General features: G+C 45.0%; 3 protein-coding genes across 9 annotated transcripts in view; 2 read left to right on the plus strand and 1 right to left on the minus strand.

The window, feature by feature from the left end:
- LRRC39 (leucine rich repeat containing 39) overlaps nucleotides 1-6851 on the plus strand; it is a 75703-nt gene extending 68852 nt beyond the window's left edge. For both annotated transcript variants that reach the window (XM_073643050.1, XM_073643051.1), the window contains exon 9: nucleotides 1964-6851. In XM_073643050.1, coding sequence (XP_073499151.1) covers nucleotides 1964-2004 — 41 coding nt within the window. In that variant the 3' untranslated portion in view covers nucleotides 2005-6851. The remainder of the gene's footprint in view (nucleotides 1-1963) is intronic.
- On the minus strand, nucleotides 2138-18735 carry TRMT13 (tRNA methyltransferase 13 homolog). 4 transcript variants are annotated; one of them, XM_073643046.1, is made up of 12 exons: nucleotides 18609-18735; nucleotides 15159-15320; nucleotides 14325-14371; nucleotides 14187-14253; nucleotides 13986-14045; nucleotides 13591-13660; nucleotides 10939-11045; nucleotides 10446-10613; nucleotides 4211-4277; nucleotides 4055-4129; nucleotides 2516-2891; nucleotides 2138-2420 (listed from the first exon to the last, which is right to left on the minus strand). In XM_073643046.1, exons 2-12 carry the CDS (start codon nucleotides 15312-15314, stop codon nucleotides 2222-2224), a joined length of 1392 nt encoding a protein of 463 aa, XP_073499147.1. In that variant the 5' UTR covers nucleotides 15315-15320; nucleotides 18609-18735; the 3' UTR covers nucleotides 2138-2221. The 4 variants fall into 4 exon arrangements, with proteins under 4 accessions (XP_073499147.1, XP_073499148.1, XP_073499149.1 ...); XM_073643047.1 differs by having other exon boundaries at nucleotides 14187-14248; nucleotides 15154-15320; XM_073643048.1 differs by having other exon boundaries at nucleotides 15154-15320.
- The window catches only part of SASS6 (SAS-6 centriolar assembly protein), a 49964-nt gene continuing 49398 nt past the window's right edge, over nucleotides 18697-19262 (plus strand). The window contains exon 1 of one of the 3 annotated variants that reach the window (XM_073643043.1): nucleotides 18697-19017. In XM_073643043.1, coding sequence (XP_073499144.1) covers nucleotides 18947-19017 — 71 coding nt within the window. In that variant the 5' untranslated portion in view covers nucleotides 18697-18946. Of the gene's footprint in view, nucleotides 19030-19262 lie in introns of all 3 variants that reach the window. The other 2 variants (XM_073643045.1, XM_073643044.1) reach the window with 2 other exon arrangements.

The raw sequence follows: 19262 nt of genomic DNA on the forward strand, positions 1-19262 counted from the left end.
CGTACTGCTGGTATAGCACAAAGGCATACTGCTGGTGCAGAGGCGTACTGCTGGTGGGGCATGGAGGCATACTGCTGGTGGGGCACGGAGGCCTACTGCTGGTGCCACATGGAGGAGTACTGCTGGTGCCGCACGGAGGCGTTTTGCTGGTGCCGCACGGAGCCATACTGCTGGTATAGCACAAAGGCATACTGCTGGTGCGGAGGTGTACTGCCGGTGTAGCACGGAGGCATACTGCTGGTGTGGAGGAGTACTGCTTGTGCCGCACGCACTGCTGGTGCCACACAGAGGCGTACTGCTGGTGACGCACGGAGGCGTACTGCTGGTGCCGCATGGAGGTGTACTGCTGGTGGGGTACGGAGGCATACTGCTGGTGCGGAGGCGTACTGCCGGTGCCGCATGTACTGCTGGTGGGGCACGGAGGCGTACTGCTGGTGCGGAGGCGTACTGCTGTTACCACACGGAGGCGTACTGCTGGTGCCGGATGGAGGCATACTGCTGGTATGGATGCAGAATTTGGATCAGGAATATATCTGAGGGGTTAAGAGGTTTGTGCCCTGGATGGCAATAAAAAACTCCAGGCATGACCAGTCAGAGATAAATTCCTGATCTTTTTTACCTGCGTGAAAGATCACTAGTTCTGTTACAAACGTATCACAAAGTTTTTGTTCCCAGATTTTTTTTTCAAACTCACAATAAATTTGTGAAAAAAATTGTTGATTGTGACTTGTAGGATTGCTGCTTCCAATAGATGGCGCTATAGAGTTCAAGTCCTCTTTTTCTCTGAAGAGGCAATTTGCATATGAAAAAAATAAAAATTTGTTTGGCTGTTGCCATTTTCCCGAGACCCGTAACATTTTCGATTTTTGTTCAATGGGGCTGTGTGAGCGCTTGTATTATGTGCCCTGAACCAATGTTTTTACTGATACCATTTTGGGAGAGATACGTGTTTTAATCACTTCCTATTGCATTTGCTTGATTTGCTGCCAAAGAAACGTAATTCTGGTGTTTACATTTTTTTCTCACTACGCCGATTGCCAATTGGGTTGACTCATTTTATATTTTGATAGAGCAGACGTTTACAGATATAACATTATCAAGTGTGAATTTCCTTTCATTTCTTTATTTTTAATTGGGCGAAAAAGCGGGTGATTTGAACTTTTACATTTTTTTTTAAAACATTTTTTCCACCTTTAACTGTATTTGTTAGTCCCCTAAGGGGATTTGCACCTGCGATCATCTGATCGCTTGTGCTATATACAGCAATGCCACAGCACTGCTGTATATAGCAGAAATCATGGTCTCCTATGAACACCAGGCAGAAGTGGACATTCACAGGAGTACCATCATGACAGGTACGGGGGTCTTCAGCAGACCCCTGGTCGTCATGGCAACCCATTGGGTGAATACAATAGATGCAGAGAATTACACGCTCCCCCCACCCCCCGTCGAAGCACTGTTACTGCTGCTGTCAGAGATTGAGGCAGATGATTGCTGAATATCAAAGCCATCATCTGCCAGCAAAGATACAGACTCAGTTCCTGGGCCCGCATCACAGACATGGAGCTGGCATAGGATGTAACTTTACATCATATGTCGGTATTGGATTAAAGGCTTTGTGCCAAATTTTAAGTTATAAAATAGGTGATAATTTACTGATTTCTGGGCGTCCGACTACTGAGACCCCGACTAATCCTGACAATTGGGTACTGCTGAGCTGTGTCTGGATAGCCCGGAGGTTGAGCATGAGAACTTCCGCTCCATTCATTGTCTATCATACTGCCTGAGACCGCCCTGATCTTGGGAACAGGGGGGAGGTCTTAGAGGTTAGACGTCCAGCGATCACCATGTTATTCCCTTTGTTATCCATAGGGAACAACTTAATAACTGGGTACAAACCCTTTTAAATACTGGTATGTAGTGGAAGTTATCAGTAATTCTAGAATAACATTTTATATTTCAGATAATGAAGATCTGAAGAGAGATGATGGTGCATTATCATGAAAGACAGGTTTTGTGAAATAACTACTACAGTGGAAGAGCTGTAGACCATGGAGACTTGTTCTTCTCTGTCTTCCCTTATAAGCCTGTGCAGGTCCTGTAAGAATTTTACACAATAATTTCACTGACGCCAAAATACTTCAACACTTCCTTTTTTTCCTATAATGTGTCTGATTTGTAGCTGCAGATCATGTTAAAAAACTGGGAAGACGTGATGAATTCATTTTGGACAATTCAGGAGTTTATGTAGCCGAGGTGCTGCCATCAAGATGACGTTCTCTAAGGACACCTCGGGCTCAGTATAATACTCTAAGTTGGCTTCATAACCCATTTTTTCCAAGTAGTCCACACGTCCACGATCTATTAACAGTTTGCAAAGACGTCCTAAATGCTCTCGCTCCTCCACAGAAAGTTGTAACCTGGGAAATCGAGAAGAGAGGAAGCCATTATACAGAATATACAGAGAAGGATAGAAATATGAAGAACCATCACTGTGTGACCATCATGTTCTCACCCTTGCTCAGACTCTGCATTGCAGTCATTGTTCCTCTGGTCCAGGTCATGCTCTTCCAGATCCTCATTGTTTCCTTTTCCACTGAAAGTCTCTCCTTGAGATGGATTCCTGGCACCACACGTAGCCCAGCTGGACATTCGCTGGAAAAGGCCAAATTCCCGTTGCCCCAGTCCCAGCTTTTCAAAAAAGTCTGTGCCCACATAGTGCTGCCAATCACAGCGATGGTGGCAGCACAGGGCAATGACAATTCCCCGCACGTTGCACTGATCGGTGGGGTCTACGCTGATGGTCGGCTCCGTGTCCGTCCTCGAGCGCTTTAACTGTGGTTCTCCGTCTGATTTACTGTAACTGCGAACTAGACATCGGAGAGCCAAATCTGCAGAGAGGAGACAGAAGAAACTGAGAACGGCAAAACTGCAATGATACAAGGAATCCATATTGGCCATGGGTAGATGAACGATATAATCTAAAGTGCTATTCACTTGTCCGTTTTTTCCGGCAGCACAGATAACAAGAGCCTATACAAGTCTATGGGTCCGTGAAAAACACATACAGCTGACGGATGGCATCCATGTATCATCTATATTTAATATTGCAAAGTATAGAAGACGATGTATTATTTATTTATTTGTCCATTCGTGAAAATCACGGATGGTAAAAACAGACACACGGACTGTACACGGATGACACGAATACCTTTTTTCACGTACTTGTTTAAACACAGAATGAGGTCTTGGGGTAAGTTCACACTGCGTCTTTTTCCAGCGGTGAAAACATTCAGTTTTTTTTTTTTAATGCAGAATTCGCTTTGAGAATCTCCCTTTCTCTATTGTGTAATCCTGTACAGTCTTTTCGTTCCCGTTTTTGGCCATTTCCTGAGCGCTTTTCAGGTTTTATTTTTTTCAAGTGTTTTTCGGATTTTTTTTTGACATCCATTAAATGCAAGTGTTTTTTTGAGATGGAAACGCTTACAAAATACACCAAAAAAGCCAGGTGTCTTTTAGCCTTCCCACTGACTTGTGTTGTAATGTATTAAACGTCTTCCTATGGCTGAAGACTGCACGTCACTTCTTTCAAGCGTTGGCTTCTTTGAAAGCATAAAGTGTTTAAGACGTGCAAAAACTTATGCACAGTGTCATTTTTTTTCTACATACAAATCAATAGGAGCATTCTTTTTAGAATTCTGTTAGCGATTTTTACAACATTTTCCGTGCAAAAAAAAAAAACCCCATACCAGCAAAAGACGCCTAATGAATATACACTTAAGGTTATGAGAAAGTTCAGTGACATCAAGTTTTTCAACTTTCAAATATACTTTAATAATTCTTTACTTCCCCATCTGCCCAATGTCCTTGCTGTCAGTGAATGGAAACATTATTGTTTCATCCTAAAACTAACATGGATCTAATACTACTCACAACTGCCCCCGTTCTAGGTAGCCCAGGCCAATATACCTACACAAAAATATTGTCTGAGCAGCAAGGAAATTAAAAATAAAGCAGAACCTATTCTGCGATGGCTATCCTAACGCTGCCGTACCTGTGCCCGCTCCACAGAGGTGTTTACCGATCCCAATTACTGGAAGCCGTTTCTGAACAAGACTAGGAACTCGATCTAAAAATTGTAGAAAAAAAAAAAAGTGTTATATATATATCTCATTATTGATCCTCCTAATATTGGTGATACCCTACCAACCTAAACACAGGTGCTGGATGTCAATGTGGAGTCTCTCAAAAGTCGACTTTCTCTGTTTTCCATCCACCTGTTGACAAAACCACATCTCATAAACTTTCTATTTAACCCCTTAAGGACTGAGCCACTTTGTAGGTTAATGACCAGGCCTCATTTTTTAAATCTGACCGCTGTCACTTTATGAGGTTTTAACTCTGGAACGCTTCAACGGATCCCACTGATTCTGAGACTGTTTTTTTCGTGACATATTGTACTTCGTGATAGTGGTACAATTTATTCGATATGACTTGCTTTTATTTGTGAAAAAAATGGAAATTTGGAGAAAATTTTGCAATTTTCAAATTTAGAATTTTCATGCCCTTAAATCAGAGAGATATGTCACACAAAATAGTTAATAAATAACATTTCTCACATGTCTACTTTACATCAGCACAATTTTGACAACAACATTTTTTTTTGTTAGAAAGTTATAAGGGTTAAAAGTTGACCAGCGATTTTTTATTTTACAAAACCATTTTTTTAGGGACCACATCACATTTGAAGTGACTTTGAGGGGCCTTTATGACAGAAAATACCCAAAAGTGACACCATTCTAAAAACTGCACCCCTCAAGGTGCTCAAAACCACATTCAAGAACTTTATTAACCCTTCAGGTGCTTCACATGAACTAAAGCAATGAGGAAGAAAAAAAATGAACATTTAACTTTTTTTCACAAAAAAATGTAATTTAAACCCAATTTTTTTTATTTTCACAAGGGAACAGATGAAAATGGACCTTAAAATGTATTGTGCAATTTCTCCTGAGTAAGCTGATACCAATATGTGGCGGAAAACCACTGTTTGGGCACATGGCAGGGCTCGGAAGGGACGGAGCGCCCTTTGACTTTTGGAATTCAAAATTTGCTGGAATAATTAGCGGTAGCCATGTTGCGTTTGGGGAGCCCCTGATTTGCCTAAACAGTGGAACCTCCCCCACAAGTGACACCATTTTGGAAACTAGACCCCTCAATGAACTTATCTATATTTGTGGTGAGAACTTTGAACCCCCAGGTGCTTCACAGAAGTTTATAACGTAGAGCTATGAAAATAAAAAATCAAATTTTTTCCACAAATTGAACTTTTAGCCCCAACTTTTTTTATTTTCACAAGGATAACAGGAGAAAATGGACACAAAAAGTTGTTGTGCAATTTCTCCCGAGTACGCAGATACCCCATATGTGGGAGAGAAACACTGTTTGGGCGCACGACAGAGCTTGGAATGGAAGGAGCACCATTTGACTTTTGGAACGCAAAATTGGCTGGAATTGAGAGCGGACGCCATGTCACATTTAGAGAGCCCCTCATGTGACTAAACAGTGGAAATCCCCCATAAGTTACCCTATTTTGGAGACTAGACCCCTCAGGGAACTTATCTAGATGTGTGGTGAGCACTTTGAACCCCCAGGTGCTTCACAGAAATTTATAACGTAGAGCAATGAAAATAAAAAAATCTAATTTTTTCCAGAAAAATTTTCTTTTAGCCCCAAATTTTTTATTTTCACAAGGGTAACAGGAGAATATTGACCTATCATTTTGTTGTGAAATGTCTCCTGAGTACGCCAATACCCTACATGTAATTGGGAACTACTTTTGAGGCACAGTGAAAAGGTCAGAAGGGAAGGAGCGCCATATTATAGTGCAGATTTTACTGTTATGGTTTAAGGGTGCCATGACCCACTAAGAGATCCCCTGAGGTGCCAGAACGGCAGAATTCACCGTAAGTGACCCCATTTTACAAACTACACCTCTCAATGAACTCATCTAGGGGTACAGTGATCATATTGACACCACAGGTGTGTCACAGAATTTTATACCATTGGGCAGTGAAGAAAAAATAATTAAATTTTTGCGGCAAAAAATTTGTTTTAGCCCCAGATTTTACATTTTAAAATGGGGATAATGGATAAAACTGGCTCCAAAATTTGTCCCACAATTTCTACTGAATGTGGCAATACCTCATATGTGGCAGTACAGTACTGCTTAGCCATACGGTGAGACTCGGGAGGGACAGAGCGCTATTTGCCTCCTGGAGCGCAGATTTTCCTAGAATAGTTTGTGGACTCCATATACAGAGCCCCTACATGCTAGAAGAGCAGAATCCCGCATGACAACCCCTGGTCACCATGGCAACGATCGGGTCCCGTGATTACATCGCGGGGCCGACCGATCTGAAGGGAGAGAGAGCTCCTGAATGCTGCGATTGCTCTCGATCGCAGCATTCAGGGGGTTAACAGCCAGGGGCGATGCTGACACCCCTCCTGGCTATTTAGTGCCGGAGGTCAGCCACTGTCAGCACTGAGCTCCGGCACTGATCGGGCAGGAGGTGCTGATATTACAGCATCTCCTGCACTATCATGCTGTGATCGGTCAGTCAGACTGACTGACTGATCACAGAGATCTGGGTGCAGGGACTAACAGCATGGGTCCCTGCACCCCTTCTCGTGCCGCTCAGCTGTCACAAACAGTTGTTGGCACTTAACTTTCACTGCGTGTTTACACGCAGTGACAGTTTAAAGCTATGACGGACACTGCACACAATGAGCAGGAACTTACACCCGCTCATGCCGTGCAGTGTCCGTCATTGAACCTTATGGAGTTAAAGAGGTTGTCCACTACTTTATCATTGATGACTTATCCTTAGGATAGGTCATCAATGTCTGATTGGCTGGGGTCAGAAACCTGGCACTCCTGCCGATCAGCTGTTCTCGGTGTGCGAAAATGCTCAATTGCGGAGCTGCTCCGTCATCTGACAGTGGCGCGGACGATCTGCACATTCAAATTAATAGGAGGCGGATGTGCAGTAACCAACCATGGCCACTATCAGAAGACGGAGCAGCTCCACAATTGAGCATTTCCAGCTTTCGGCTTCCACCAACACCGAGAACGGCTCATCGGCGGGGGTGCCTGGGGTCGGACCCAAACCGATCAGACATTGATGGATAGGTCATCAATGATGAAGCAGTAGACAACCTCATTGAATTACCTGATTCTAGTCTACATAAAATTGAAGAATATAAAGGGAAGTGTGATAAGATCCTCAGGTATGGTGTATGCATATAATCTTATACAGTTAATTGTGAAGAATAGGGAACCTATCAAAATTACCCAAATTATCAGCATAGCATGGTTAACCCCTCTACTTGTTTACATGTGACAGTTGTCACAGTCTCATCTCTGTTAATGACATTTCTAATTTGATAAAGGGCAGCACGGTGGCTCAGTGGTTAGCACTGTTGTCTTGCAGCGCTGGGGTCCTGGGTTCCAATCCCACATTTATGAAAACCTTATTATTGTTCTATGCAAGACAGAGTAACAGGACTGTGTGTCTCGCAGGAAACCTGTATATTATTTAAGTGTAACCATCGGTTTCATTTTTAATCCATAAATCAGTAATGCACATGAAGATAAGTAACTGTGTAATATATCTTATCAGATAAATCTGCTTCTTTCTCCTCCTGGACTGATCTTTCATTTTCAGAATTCTCAGTTCACGGGTAAAATGTGTATTCGAGGGATAGAGATTTTAAATGACTGAGATAGAATCTTATCAGTAGTAACTGTCATCTATGTAGAGGATATGTAGAATCATGAAATCTGAAGATTACCAGAGGATTTTGGGTCGCAATGTAGTGCCCACTGTCAAGAAGATGGGTCTGCGCCCTAGGTCATGGGTCTTCCAGGAGGACAAGGACCCCAAACATACTTCAAGAAGCACCCAAAAATGGATGGAAATAATGCGCGGGAGTGTTCTGAAGTGGCCAGCAATGAGTCCGGATCTAAATCCCATTGAACACCTGTGGAGAGATCTTAAAATTGCTGTTGGGAGAAGGCGGATTCACATATGAGAGATCTGGAGCAGTTTGCAAAAGAGTGGTCCAAAATTCCAGTTGAGAGGTGTAAGAAGCTTTTTGATGGTTATAAGAAGCATTGATTGCAGTTATTTATTCCAAAGGATGTGCAACCAAATATTAAGTTGAGGATGCCAACAATTTTGTCCAGCCCATTTTTGGAGTTGTGTGAAATTATGTCCAATTTGCCATTTTTACCTCTGCTTTTTGTGTTGTTCCAATACACACAAAAAAAATAAAAGTGTATAAAAAAACATGTAATTGCGATAATTTTCTAGGAGAAATACTTCATTTTCTGGAACAATTTCAAGGGTGACAACACTTTCTGCCACGACTGAAAGTGGCTTTCTAACCCCTACTTTCTCCAGTCTACTTGCCTGCTTGGCTAAATTGATGTCAGAATGCATTAATTTGGAGTACAGATGATGGCAGTGATGGGTCAGCACCTGTGTCAATCAAGCCTCAGTGAATGCAGTGTCTCTGGGGATCAGCTGCTGCAGGTGGTTATTCTGATAGGCAGAACACTCGGAGGAGGAGACAGGTGCCATCTCACTGCCATCATTTGTACTCCAAATGAGTATGTACTGATATCAATGCAGCTAACGGCCCGCTAATATGCTGGGGAAAAGCAGGAGTTTGGAAGCCACTTGCATAGGACTGCATCCAAATCCATCAATAAAGTGATTTGCAAAACCTCATAACTCTCCATGCTGGAAAAAATTCTTTAAAAACAACAACAACAAAAAACGTTTAGTTACCCTTAAAAAAAAAAGTAATAAAAGTAAAAGTAGAGACCTCATATCACTGTTAGGCTATGTGCCCACGTTGCGGACCTGAAGCATATTTTTTACGCTTCTCCCTGGCGGGAAAATCGCATGCGGATATTACATGCAGTTTTCCCGCCAGGTAGAAGCGTTTGTGAGGCGTCTTTGCATGCATTTCCGCATGCGGGTTATCAAGCACTTCTCCAAGCATCACTTGGAAAAGTGCTTGACAACTTGTTCAGAATGGTAAAAAATAAAAAAATAAACTTTATACTCACCTTCTGATGCATTCTCTGCCCCGTCCGGAGGCTTGAGCGGCTCACGCTGTTGTGTGCAGGACCTGCGGTGACGTCATTGAGTCATGTGGTGGGTCACATGACTCAATGACGTGGCAGGTCCTTCAGACAACAGCGCGACGGAGGGAAAACATCAGAAGATAAGTATAAACTTTATTTTATTCTTTTTTTTACAGGTTCTTTGGTACCCAGGTCTGGATGAGAGTCTCCTCTCCTCCAGACTTGGGTACCATCCGCACATTGATTCCGCTGCGCTTCCGCAAAATTAATGAACATGCTGCGGATTTTTGACCGCAGCATATACGCTGCGGAAAAATCCGCAGCATGGGCATTGACATTGCGGAATGCCATTGGGGACCATGGGGTGCGGATATACATGCGTTTTTCAAGCGTTTACGCTGCAGAAATTCCGCAGCATATACGCTTGAAAAACGCTACGTGGGCACACAGCCTTATTAGCTCTATTAGCTGCCACAGGGAAGAAAAGGCCAGGGAAGAAGAAACCGAATATGGAGGGTAATGGTCATTGGGGAGTTACCAGCATTACGTACTATTAGTCTATAATAATATTAAAAAAGAAAAAAAAGCTTCTCAAAGGAAAAATTAGTTTGAAAAACAACATTGTGGGTTATGTCTTATTCATGGCTAGTGGCACCATTCCCAATAGTAAGAGCAGCAATGCCTCCTGTATACAGGGTGCTGTGCTGGAGGGACTTTATACCAGTTTAAAGGGGCTGTCCTTTTTTATGTTTCTATGGTGCATAATCTCACAAAGTGTTAAAATATCAAACTGAGCTTTTACTCACCCTCGCCGGGTGAGGCGCTGCCTCTCCACCACTTCTCTGGTCTTTGGTTGTAGGTTGCAGCGGTGACGTCAAATCTACAGCGCTTGTAACTACTGCAGCTAATCACTGGCCTCACTGTTGATGCTCAGGTAGATGTCACAAGCTGCTGAGAAGTTGGCTGTAGCGGTTACAAGCACTGTAGATGTGACATCACCACTGCAGGCAATCACTGGTCTTAGTGATGATGCTGAGGTAGATGGAACAAACTGCTGAGCGTTTGGATGTTGCAGTTAAGAGCGCTGTAGATGTGACATCACCACTGCAGCCAATCACTGGGCTCAGTGGCAGTGTCGATGGCACAAGCTGTTGAGTCCAGCGTTTGGCTTCAGCGCTAACAAGTGCTGTAGCCGTGACGTCATTGTCATTAGGAGTCATCTGCAGTATTGTGTGCAGAAATACTGCAGTGTATTAGTGGATAGTTGGGCAGACATCGTGCACATTCTCACCTTAAACCTGGTTGTGACTCTTTCCACCAGAAGAAAGTGGACATTTTCCGCGTCTTCAGTGGCGATGTTCACCCAATGTGACAACTTCCCTCTGCCTGCTCCAAACTCTACAAAACAACGAGACTGGCCAAGAAAATCCAGGCTTTCCAAATGACCCAAAATAGAGCCCTGCGAAAAGAAAAGCATTTACCACCCCTCTGGCTCCACCGAGAACGTCGTACAATGCTGACTAAGCAACCAGGAAAATATTATACGCAATGTAGGAAGATGTAACAGGGTGCACCTATACGAAATGTATGCAAGATATAGGTATATACTATAGTATAGAGCCTGCACTTCACGTCACGGTCTCAGAGCATGCTGGAAGTTGTAGTCTTGCACATGAAATAATGGCAGTTCAGGTGAAAAAAGCATCAATTTGGTCGTTAATCGTAGCACCCATAACCTAAGACTCCAGTGAAGATGACAAGATGTCCGATGGCAAAGGCTGTACCTGCTGTTTGAGATGCTTGGAGGCAGAGTCTCCATTGGCGGGGTCATTCAGAGCTTCGTGTAATGCCGGGTGACAGAGCTTCTTGTCTGGCAGTGGGGGGTCCAAATCTGTAAATGTAAACAAGTAGAATAGTGTAAGCCCCCCATATACAATAGATGGCTACTGGCCTAGCCCACCGATATTGATGAGCTTGGCTGACACTCTAATGTGTATGGGGGCGCCGGCCGAATGAGAAGATGTCGATCGGGCATGTCCGATTCCAGATCACTGTGTTCTCCTGGAGCTTTTCTCATACAGAACACAGGAGCGCTCAGCCCCACCCGCACTCCTGTAGACGGGGGTAATGGCCAAAGAATCGTTTGGCTGACAGCCATCTAGTGTGTACAACAGCTTAAGTCACAAGCACATACAAAGAACATTTACCTGTAAACCCCACAGTCTAAGAAAAAAACAGATGACACACTGCGGGAGATTTATCAAGCTCAATATCTACCCCTAACCCCCCAAAATAAACCCACTGTCTTTCATGACTGGCACCACATTTATGATGCGTTTTAGTTGTTTTCTTTGGGTTGATGACAAGATGAGGTCTAACATGTGACACCGAGTTCCAAAAGTATGGAGCACATATCTGGCACAAGGACTGTCCAGTCGAAGAATTAGATCGCACTAATAAATATTCCCCAATACATGGAAACACTGTATGGACAAAAGTGTTGGGACACCTACACATTACACCTACTGGAGCTTATGACATCCCATTCTAAATCAATACAGATTTGGCCCCCACTGTTCTGGGAAGGGTTTCTACAAGATTTTTGAGTTGTCTGTGGGAATTTTTGCACGTTCATCCAGAAGAAAAGGATCTGCTTTGCAGTCTCCAAAGGTGTTGGATGAGGATGAGATCAGGGCTCTGTGCAGCCGGTCAAGTTCTTCCACACCGGACTCACCTAACCATTACTTTGGATCTTGTTTTGTGCACTGGGGCAAAGTCATGGGGGACAGAAAAGAAACTTCCTCAAACTGTTCCCATAAAGTTGGAAGCTCCAACTGTTCAAAATGTCTTGCCTGAAAACTAATGCACTTACAGGATGCAGCAGAACCCTTGATAAAGGAAGACAGCACAGGTGCAAAATACTGATCGAGGAACCACTCACAACCACCAATCTTAGGGGGGATGATCACCTAGTATTAGAATTGCACATGGATAAGGCCTGTATAGGGTGCCAGTCACACAGATATAGCACACAGTGTCTGGCTTACAGCCTGTTAGTTACCCCAACTATTAGATCAGGCGGGCTGTCTAGTAATATATAAGGGCACCCACAGGAACAGGCACCCTAGTTTACAAGGCCAACATTAATGGGCATGTCTGCACCCTTCATAAAAATGAAAAGAAAAAAAAAAGTGCAGTAAAAAAAAAAAAAAAAATATATATATATATATATATATATATATATATATATATATATATATATATATATATATATATATATATATATATATGAGCAATACCATACATACACACACACACATATATGGTATATATATCTATCTCAAGGTATTGGTCGATATTTTGGCCAAAAAATGTAAGATTGCAGCCCACGTCAAGGGTCCTCATTGTCTTGCGAGTCCCTACACTAAAATAAAGAGCAAAAACACAGCAAAAGGACACAAAAAAATCGTAAAAAGCAGAAAAAGGGTAGCCATTATGTTGGTAAATGCAGTGGCCTTTTTTTTCATTTATCATGCCCTTTTGCTATGGTTTTGCTTACAGAAACATTAAGACAGTTTTTCACTAGAACTGAGGGCCATAGGCCGAACCTGAAAACCAACCTATGGCATTATCCCTCCTGTACCACACTGTACAGTGGTCACAATGCAGTCAGGCAGGTAACGTTCTCCTGGAAGTCCAGGACATGAGGCTCCCGGCACAGCTTTAGCTCAGATGTTAATGCCAGAGGAGATCTGGACTCTGCAGTTATGGAGTCAGCAGAGCGTTGGTGACTTTTCTGCCCTTTGCTCCTCAGCACTCGGTGACCCCGCTCTGTAACATTACGTGGTCTCCACTTTGTGGCTGAGTTTCTGCGGTTCCTCCACTTTTCAATAACATCACCCACAGGTGATAATGGAATATTTAGGTTGAAGAAATATCACCTTATAACTTGTTACAATGGTGGCGCCATGCTGGTATCACTGAGCTCTTTAGTATTTGGTGTAAATCGATTTGTAGGACACAGATCCATCAGCCTCATCAGTAATCTGTGGTTGCTGGGTGGGAACTGGGAGAGCCACCTACTACTTCCCGGCACCTGCAGCTCCTCTTCTGATTAGCCAGCCTGGCACAACGTCACATGTACCTCACTCCACAACGATGATGTTGCACCAGACCCCGAAGATCAAAAGAGAATGTGCGGATGTCGGCAGGGAGCCCTGAGAAGCCCCCCAGCGGCTCTACTCTACAAGTCACAAATCTTAGTAAAAGCAGGTGGCATGGCGAGGAGCTGGCCCGGATGTTATACAATGGGGCAATTTGACTGAATATAAATTATTGGGAGCGATGTCTGGACACTCGTTCTCTTTACAGTGGCTATGTACCATAACCTTCAGATAAATGGCTGTCATAGTGGGTTCTTGACCCTACTCACTCACCATTAGTGACCCGCACCAGCGTATCTGTAAGCTTCTTCAGATCTTCTTTGGACAAGGAACTAAGGCTCATCTGAAAGTAATAAATGGACAAGAATTTGTCAGTCTCTCAAACTTATCAAAAAGGGGAGAATGGGTGTTCAGATCTGTATCTGTGTTTGATTAAGAGTCCGACATTTATCAAGTAGATTCACAAGAATAAAGCTAAAATGGAAGCACTGGGAAAGTCAGGTCGACTCTGCCGAATCCAGAACTGCTACCAACTTGAATGGAGAGAGGAGCACAAGTGACGCCATTTATCTGCTCCTCACATTAATGTGCCGGGCGGCTGCTCTCCTCACAGGTCATCTCGGGGTTAGATGACCCCCATTGTGCATTCAGAATCTTACCCAGCGTACCTGTTCATGACTAGTCTCCAATGTCACCGCTCCAGAGTTCACATTATGCACATAAAATACCTGTAATAGACAACATAGAAAACCCGTGAGGACAAGTTAAGTAAATTTTCTTGAATAATTTGTCATTAAAACGTAAACTCCTTCATGCATTTTGGATACAGAAAGCCTTGACGTACAAAAGGAGCCGGCTTCCATACTTACCGGCTGGGGCTTTTCTCTGGAGTTGCATTTCTTTAGATGCTTTTGGAGCTGATCTTTACAAACTGTGCTAGAAAAAATAATAGAATAATGTAAAACCCGTCCGCTGTAATGTAATGGAGTGTAATCATGGAGACTCACTGCTTGGGGTCCAGAGGACAGGGGATCCGGATTCTGCTGCTCTGCTCCTGGAATAAAGGCACAGACATCAGGAGACATTTATCACAGACCCCGCACTACTTTTATGTTGTTTCTTATAAAAAAAGAAAGGTTTCCATATGTTTATGCATGCCCAACTTAAGCAAAAATATGCAACTTTGGCATCCTTTATGCTCCCTTGATACTTTCCTAAAAAGTGAGAGGTTTAGTGAGGATGGGGGGAATTTATAGAAATTGTCATGAATTACAGCAGAAGTGAGTGCAGATGTCCCTACGTGGGGCACAGACGGCCCGAGAGTCGCCTCTTTCTCTGGCCGAATGAACATCTCTTGTAAAAGAAATGTCATCAGAAAATCACCTATTTATTTAATCAGGTGTTTATAGTGGATCAATTTTTCAACCTGAAGGACGAAAGCAGCAAAAGACTGGGTCTGACTCATTGGTTTCCATAGATGAACACAGGAGCAGACATACACCTCACTCCCACTGATCCCTATGTCTCCATAGATGTACACAGGAGCAGACATACACCTCACCCCCCACTGATCCCTATGTCTCCATAGATGAACACAGGAGCAGACATACACCTCACCCCCCACTGATCCCTATGTCTCCATAGATGAACACAGGAGCAGACATACACCTCACCCCCCACTGATCCCTATGTCTCCATAGATGAACACAGGAGCAGACATACACCTCACCCCCCACTGATCCCTATGTCTCCATAGATGAACACAGGAGCAGACATACACCTCACCCCCCACTGATCCCTAAGTCTCCATAGATGAACACAGGAGCGGACATACACATCACCTCCCCATTCTCCGCATGCTCCCCACAATACTTCTTCCCTTCGCCTGGGGTCATCTTGCAGTAACGCTTCTTCCTCTGGACGTAATGGCCACATCTCCCTGGTATGGGCCCGGCAGCCCAGCTGGGGTCCGAGGACAGGTGGATCAGCTCATCCATCACGTCCTGTAGGATGACACGATGCATGAATGGGCTATGTGCCCACAATCAGGAATAGTAGCATTTTGGACGCTGCATTCTACGTTACAAGCACAGCGGATGGATTTATAGAAATACAATGCTGTGCTTCTATTTGATGACAAGTAAACTCACCCGCAGCATGTCAATTTTTATTTCAAAGCCGCTGCAGATTTTGACCAATTGAATGTCATTACATGTGGTGGATCCGAATGTACTGACAAAAAAGTGCGGTAATATGCTGTGTCCAATGCGCTGCTATTCCGGTATGTGCCCACAATCAGGCTAAGGCAGTGCTGTGGACGCAGCGTATTTTCGCATGTATATCCGCATGTGTTCATTGAACATATGTGGAGTTACCGCACCCCATACATTCTATTGGGGTATGTGCCCATGATCAGGATTTGCTGCGGTTTTGACGTTGCGTGTTTATGCAGCGTCAAACCCACAGCGCCAGATGTTACAGTATAGTGGATGGGATTTCTAGAAATCCCATGTCCGCTATGCGTGCATCAGAGACTGCGGATCACCCGTGGACATGCGGATCGTCTTTCAGGACCGCAGCATGTCAATTTCTCTTACGGAGTCGCTAGTTTCCACAAGAGAAATTTGCCACTAGAATGTATTGAATGTGGTGAATCCGCATGGTTCAATGAACACATGCGGATTCACCTGTGTTCAATAGAACGCAGCGTTTTGGACGCAGCAAAAATATATTGGGTCCAAAGCGCTGCTACGTCCGGATCGTGGGCACAGAGCCTTGAGACCAGAATCTCCGCAACAGAAACTGACGTGCTGCGGCTCCGAAGGCTATATTCACACACGTTGTGTTTTTTTTTCCTGCAGCCAACTCTGCTGCAAATCTGCTGACAACTTTTCTCTGGCAGGAAAACAGTTGCGTCAAAAATGCAGGTTTTCCAGCGTTTTTGATGCGTTTTTTTTACTGTCCTTCTTTCTCTATTTATGCATGTACATAAAGTTCTGTGAAAAAAAAAATCCTATTCTATTTTGCCATCAAAAACGCTGCAAAAACATAGGTGTGTTTTTCGCCGTGGTTTTGCAGCTTTTTTTTTCACCACCCATTACTTCCTCTGGGTGAAAAAAACTCTGCAAAAACACTGAAAGGCTATGTTAACACACGTTGGGTTTTTCAGCGTTTTTTGCTGCAGATTTTTATGCAAATTTTCAGCTGCGTTTTGCAGTACCAGCAAAGTCTATGAGAAACCAGAATTCTCTGTTCACACATCATGGTTTTTTTGTTGTTGTGTATTTTGTGCCTTGGTTGGGTTTTTGGAAAATAGAGCATGTCACTTCTTTCACCGTTTTAGCAGCAGAAAATGCACCTGTGTTTTTGTAAAGGGTGGTCAAAAAAACACAGCAAAATGGCACCAAAACCTGCAGTTTTAATGCAGCTGTTTTCCTGCCAGAGAAAAGTTAGAAGCAGATTTGCAGCAGAAAAAAAACATGTGTGTGAACATAGCCAAGGAAGTGACATGCTCTATTTTCCTAAAACACAACAAAGGCACAAAATAAACCAACTGACCAGCCCAGGGGGATGGGGATGACTCGGTACCCGGGCCTTTGTCTTGGGGATGTCGCGGTAGTCGGCTCCCGGGCCCGTACCCTGGGGTCTCTCTTTAAAAGCGTTGATAATTGTTAATTTTATAAAAAGTTTGTGACGCCACCTGTGGCTTCTGGTGACAATCACCAGCGCTGCGCAGTCCACTGAGGCCGGTGATAAGGCAGCTCGATGGTATAGCTCCCCACAGGTGGAGCTGGGCCTCAGAGCAGCGTACGGAAGGGAAATGCAGGACAGGCGAGACCCAGCCGGGTCAGGGCAAGAACAGGGACAGACACGATAGTCACTTCAGTAACTTTTACTGATGGAAATTCTGGCACGTCCCGGAGCACTGTAGGGTGAAGGGTGCATGTCAGGATCCTCCCCAATGAGCGGGTGTAGGGCCTCCTGTTACTTGCCTCTGCGTAGTAAGTTTCTGACCTGCCTGGAGCTAGGCCTAACTTTGTCTCTGTCCTGCGCTGGCTGACCTTGTGGTAGGGCCTTTTCTTGGAGTACACGCTCCTCAGCTCACGGGGCCTATGTGTCTCCCGGCTCTGTTACGTATCAGCACTCTAGCGATCCTGGGACTTGTAGTTCTCCAGGGATTCCGGTTATGCCTTACTGGGTCATAGAGATCCAGGTAAGCTTCGGACCCGGTGTCCGGTAAATGCTTCGGGGTGAGCTAGTGAAGCTCCTCTGCCCCCTATGTACTAACTCTCCACTCGCCTTCGGCCTACTCATGCCCTCACTAGGCTATTCACACTAGCGGCAGCTTGCAGCGCTTCACCGATCTTATGGCGCCGGCACACCTAAAGCTCACTACTCTGAGCTACACTGAGTCTGGACTGTGCTCCACTGCAGGCTGACCTCTCTCAGGCTTCTCTACTGCAGGAACTCTCTCAACAGACTTGGCTCTCTGTCGACTCCAGACTAACTGCCTGGCTCCACCTTCCCTTCTTATATCCCTAACGGGCTCCCTCTGGTGGTCTGAGGTGGAAGGTGGAGATGTGTGAATGGTTATGGGGGCCTCTTGTGGAGGAATCCATCAATGCACTCTTCTAGGATCTGTGATACCAAGAGCAGCTGGGCGTCACACAACATGTGTGAACAGAGAATTCTGGTTTCTCATAGACTTTGCTGGTTCTGCAAAACGCAGCTGAAAATTTGTACAAAGGTGCGTGTAGAGGGTCAGGAATGGCTGCAGACTGGACGCAGCGCACATGTGCTGTGTGCAATCCACGGCAGCCAGATGTTCCAGCATCGTGGATGAGATGTCAGAAATCCCATGTCCACTATACGTCTCCGTACACCTGCGGATCACCCGCGGACACGGGGCGCGTCTTCACAGACTGCAGCACGCCAGTTTCTCTTGTGGAGTCGCTAGTGCGGAGTCGCCAGTCTCCACAAGAGAAATTCTATCACTGTGATGTATAGGATGCGATGAATCCGCATGGTTCAATGAACACATGCGGATTCACCTGCGTGCAGCGCTTTGGACGCAGAATAGAGTATACTGCACTCAAAACGCTGCCATCGTGTGCACATACCCTAAAAATCTGCTGCAAAATACTCATCAAAACAAAAGTGAGTTTACGCAGCGTCAAACATTAGCACAGTGGGCATAGGATTCCTATAAATCCATCCACTCTGCTAGTAACGTAGAACGCAGAGTCAAAAACTCAACTACTCCTGAATGTGGGCACGATACACTCTCCTACCTTCCCTCCGTTCCTCTGCGGCTCTAGACGTTCCCACAACAAACATGGACGATGAGGAGGTGACACGTCACGTTCCCACACATGACATGGCGCTGAATAGGTCAATGCGTCGTGACGTCAGCACGCTGAGGACGCAGCAGGCGGTTGATTTGGAAATTGTACCGCGACGACCAGAGGCAACTAGGGAGTAACAGGACCGGGCGGTGTCCGGGCACCGAGGGAAGGCAGGTCGCGGCCCCCGGGAGCGGAGGTATACCGGTGACTATAAGAGGCTCCTGGGGGAAGTGCACAGGGACAGTGAGACGGGAGCTCCGCACCGAGGCCCAGGACCGGGCAGGATGGCTCCGGTGTACGAGCTGCTGAGCCGGGAGGTGAAGGTCACACTGCGGAACCAGGACTGTGGTGAGAGGTAACGTGTCCGGTCAGTGTCACCGGTACTACTGCTCCCATCATCCTGTGCGTGTGCTAGTGTCACCGGTACTACTGCTCCCATCATCCTGAGTGTGTGTGCCAGTGTCCCCGGGACTACTGCTCCCATCATCCTGTGCATGTACCAGTGTCACCGGTACTACTGCTCCCATCATCCCGTGTGTGTGTGCGCCTGTGTCACCGGGACTACTGCTCCCATCATCCTGTGCATGTACCAGTGTACCC

This window comes from Phyllobates terribilis, unplaced genomic scaffold (genome assembly GCF_046119375.1).
Source record: "Phyllobates terribilis strain yellow unplaced genomic scaffold, ASM4611937v1 Scaffold_8__6_contigs__length_399053987, whole genome shotgun sequence".
In the NCBI taxonomy this organism is placed as follows: Eukaryota; Metazoa; Chordata; class Amphibia; order Anura; family Dendrobatidae; genus Phyllobates; species Phyllobates terribilis.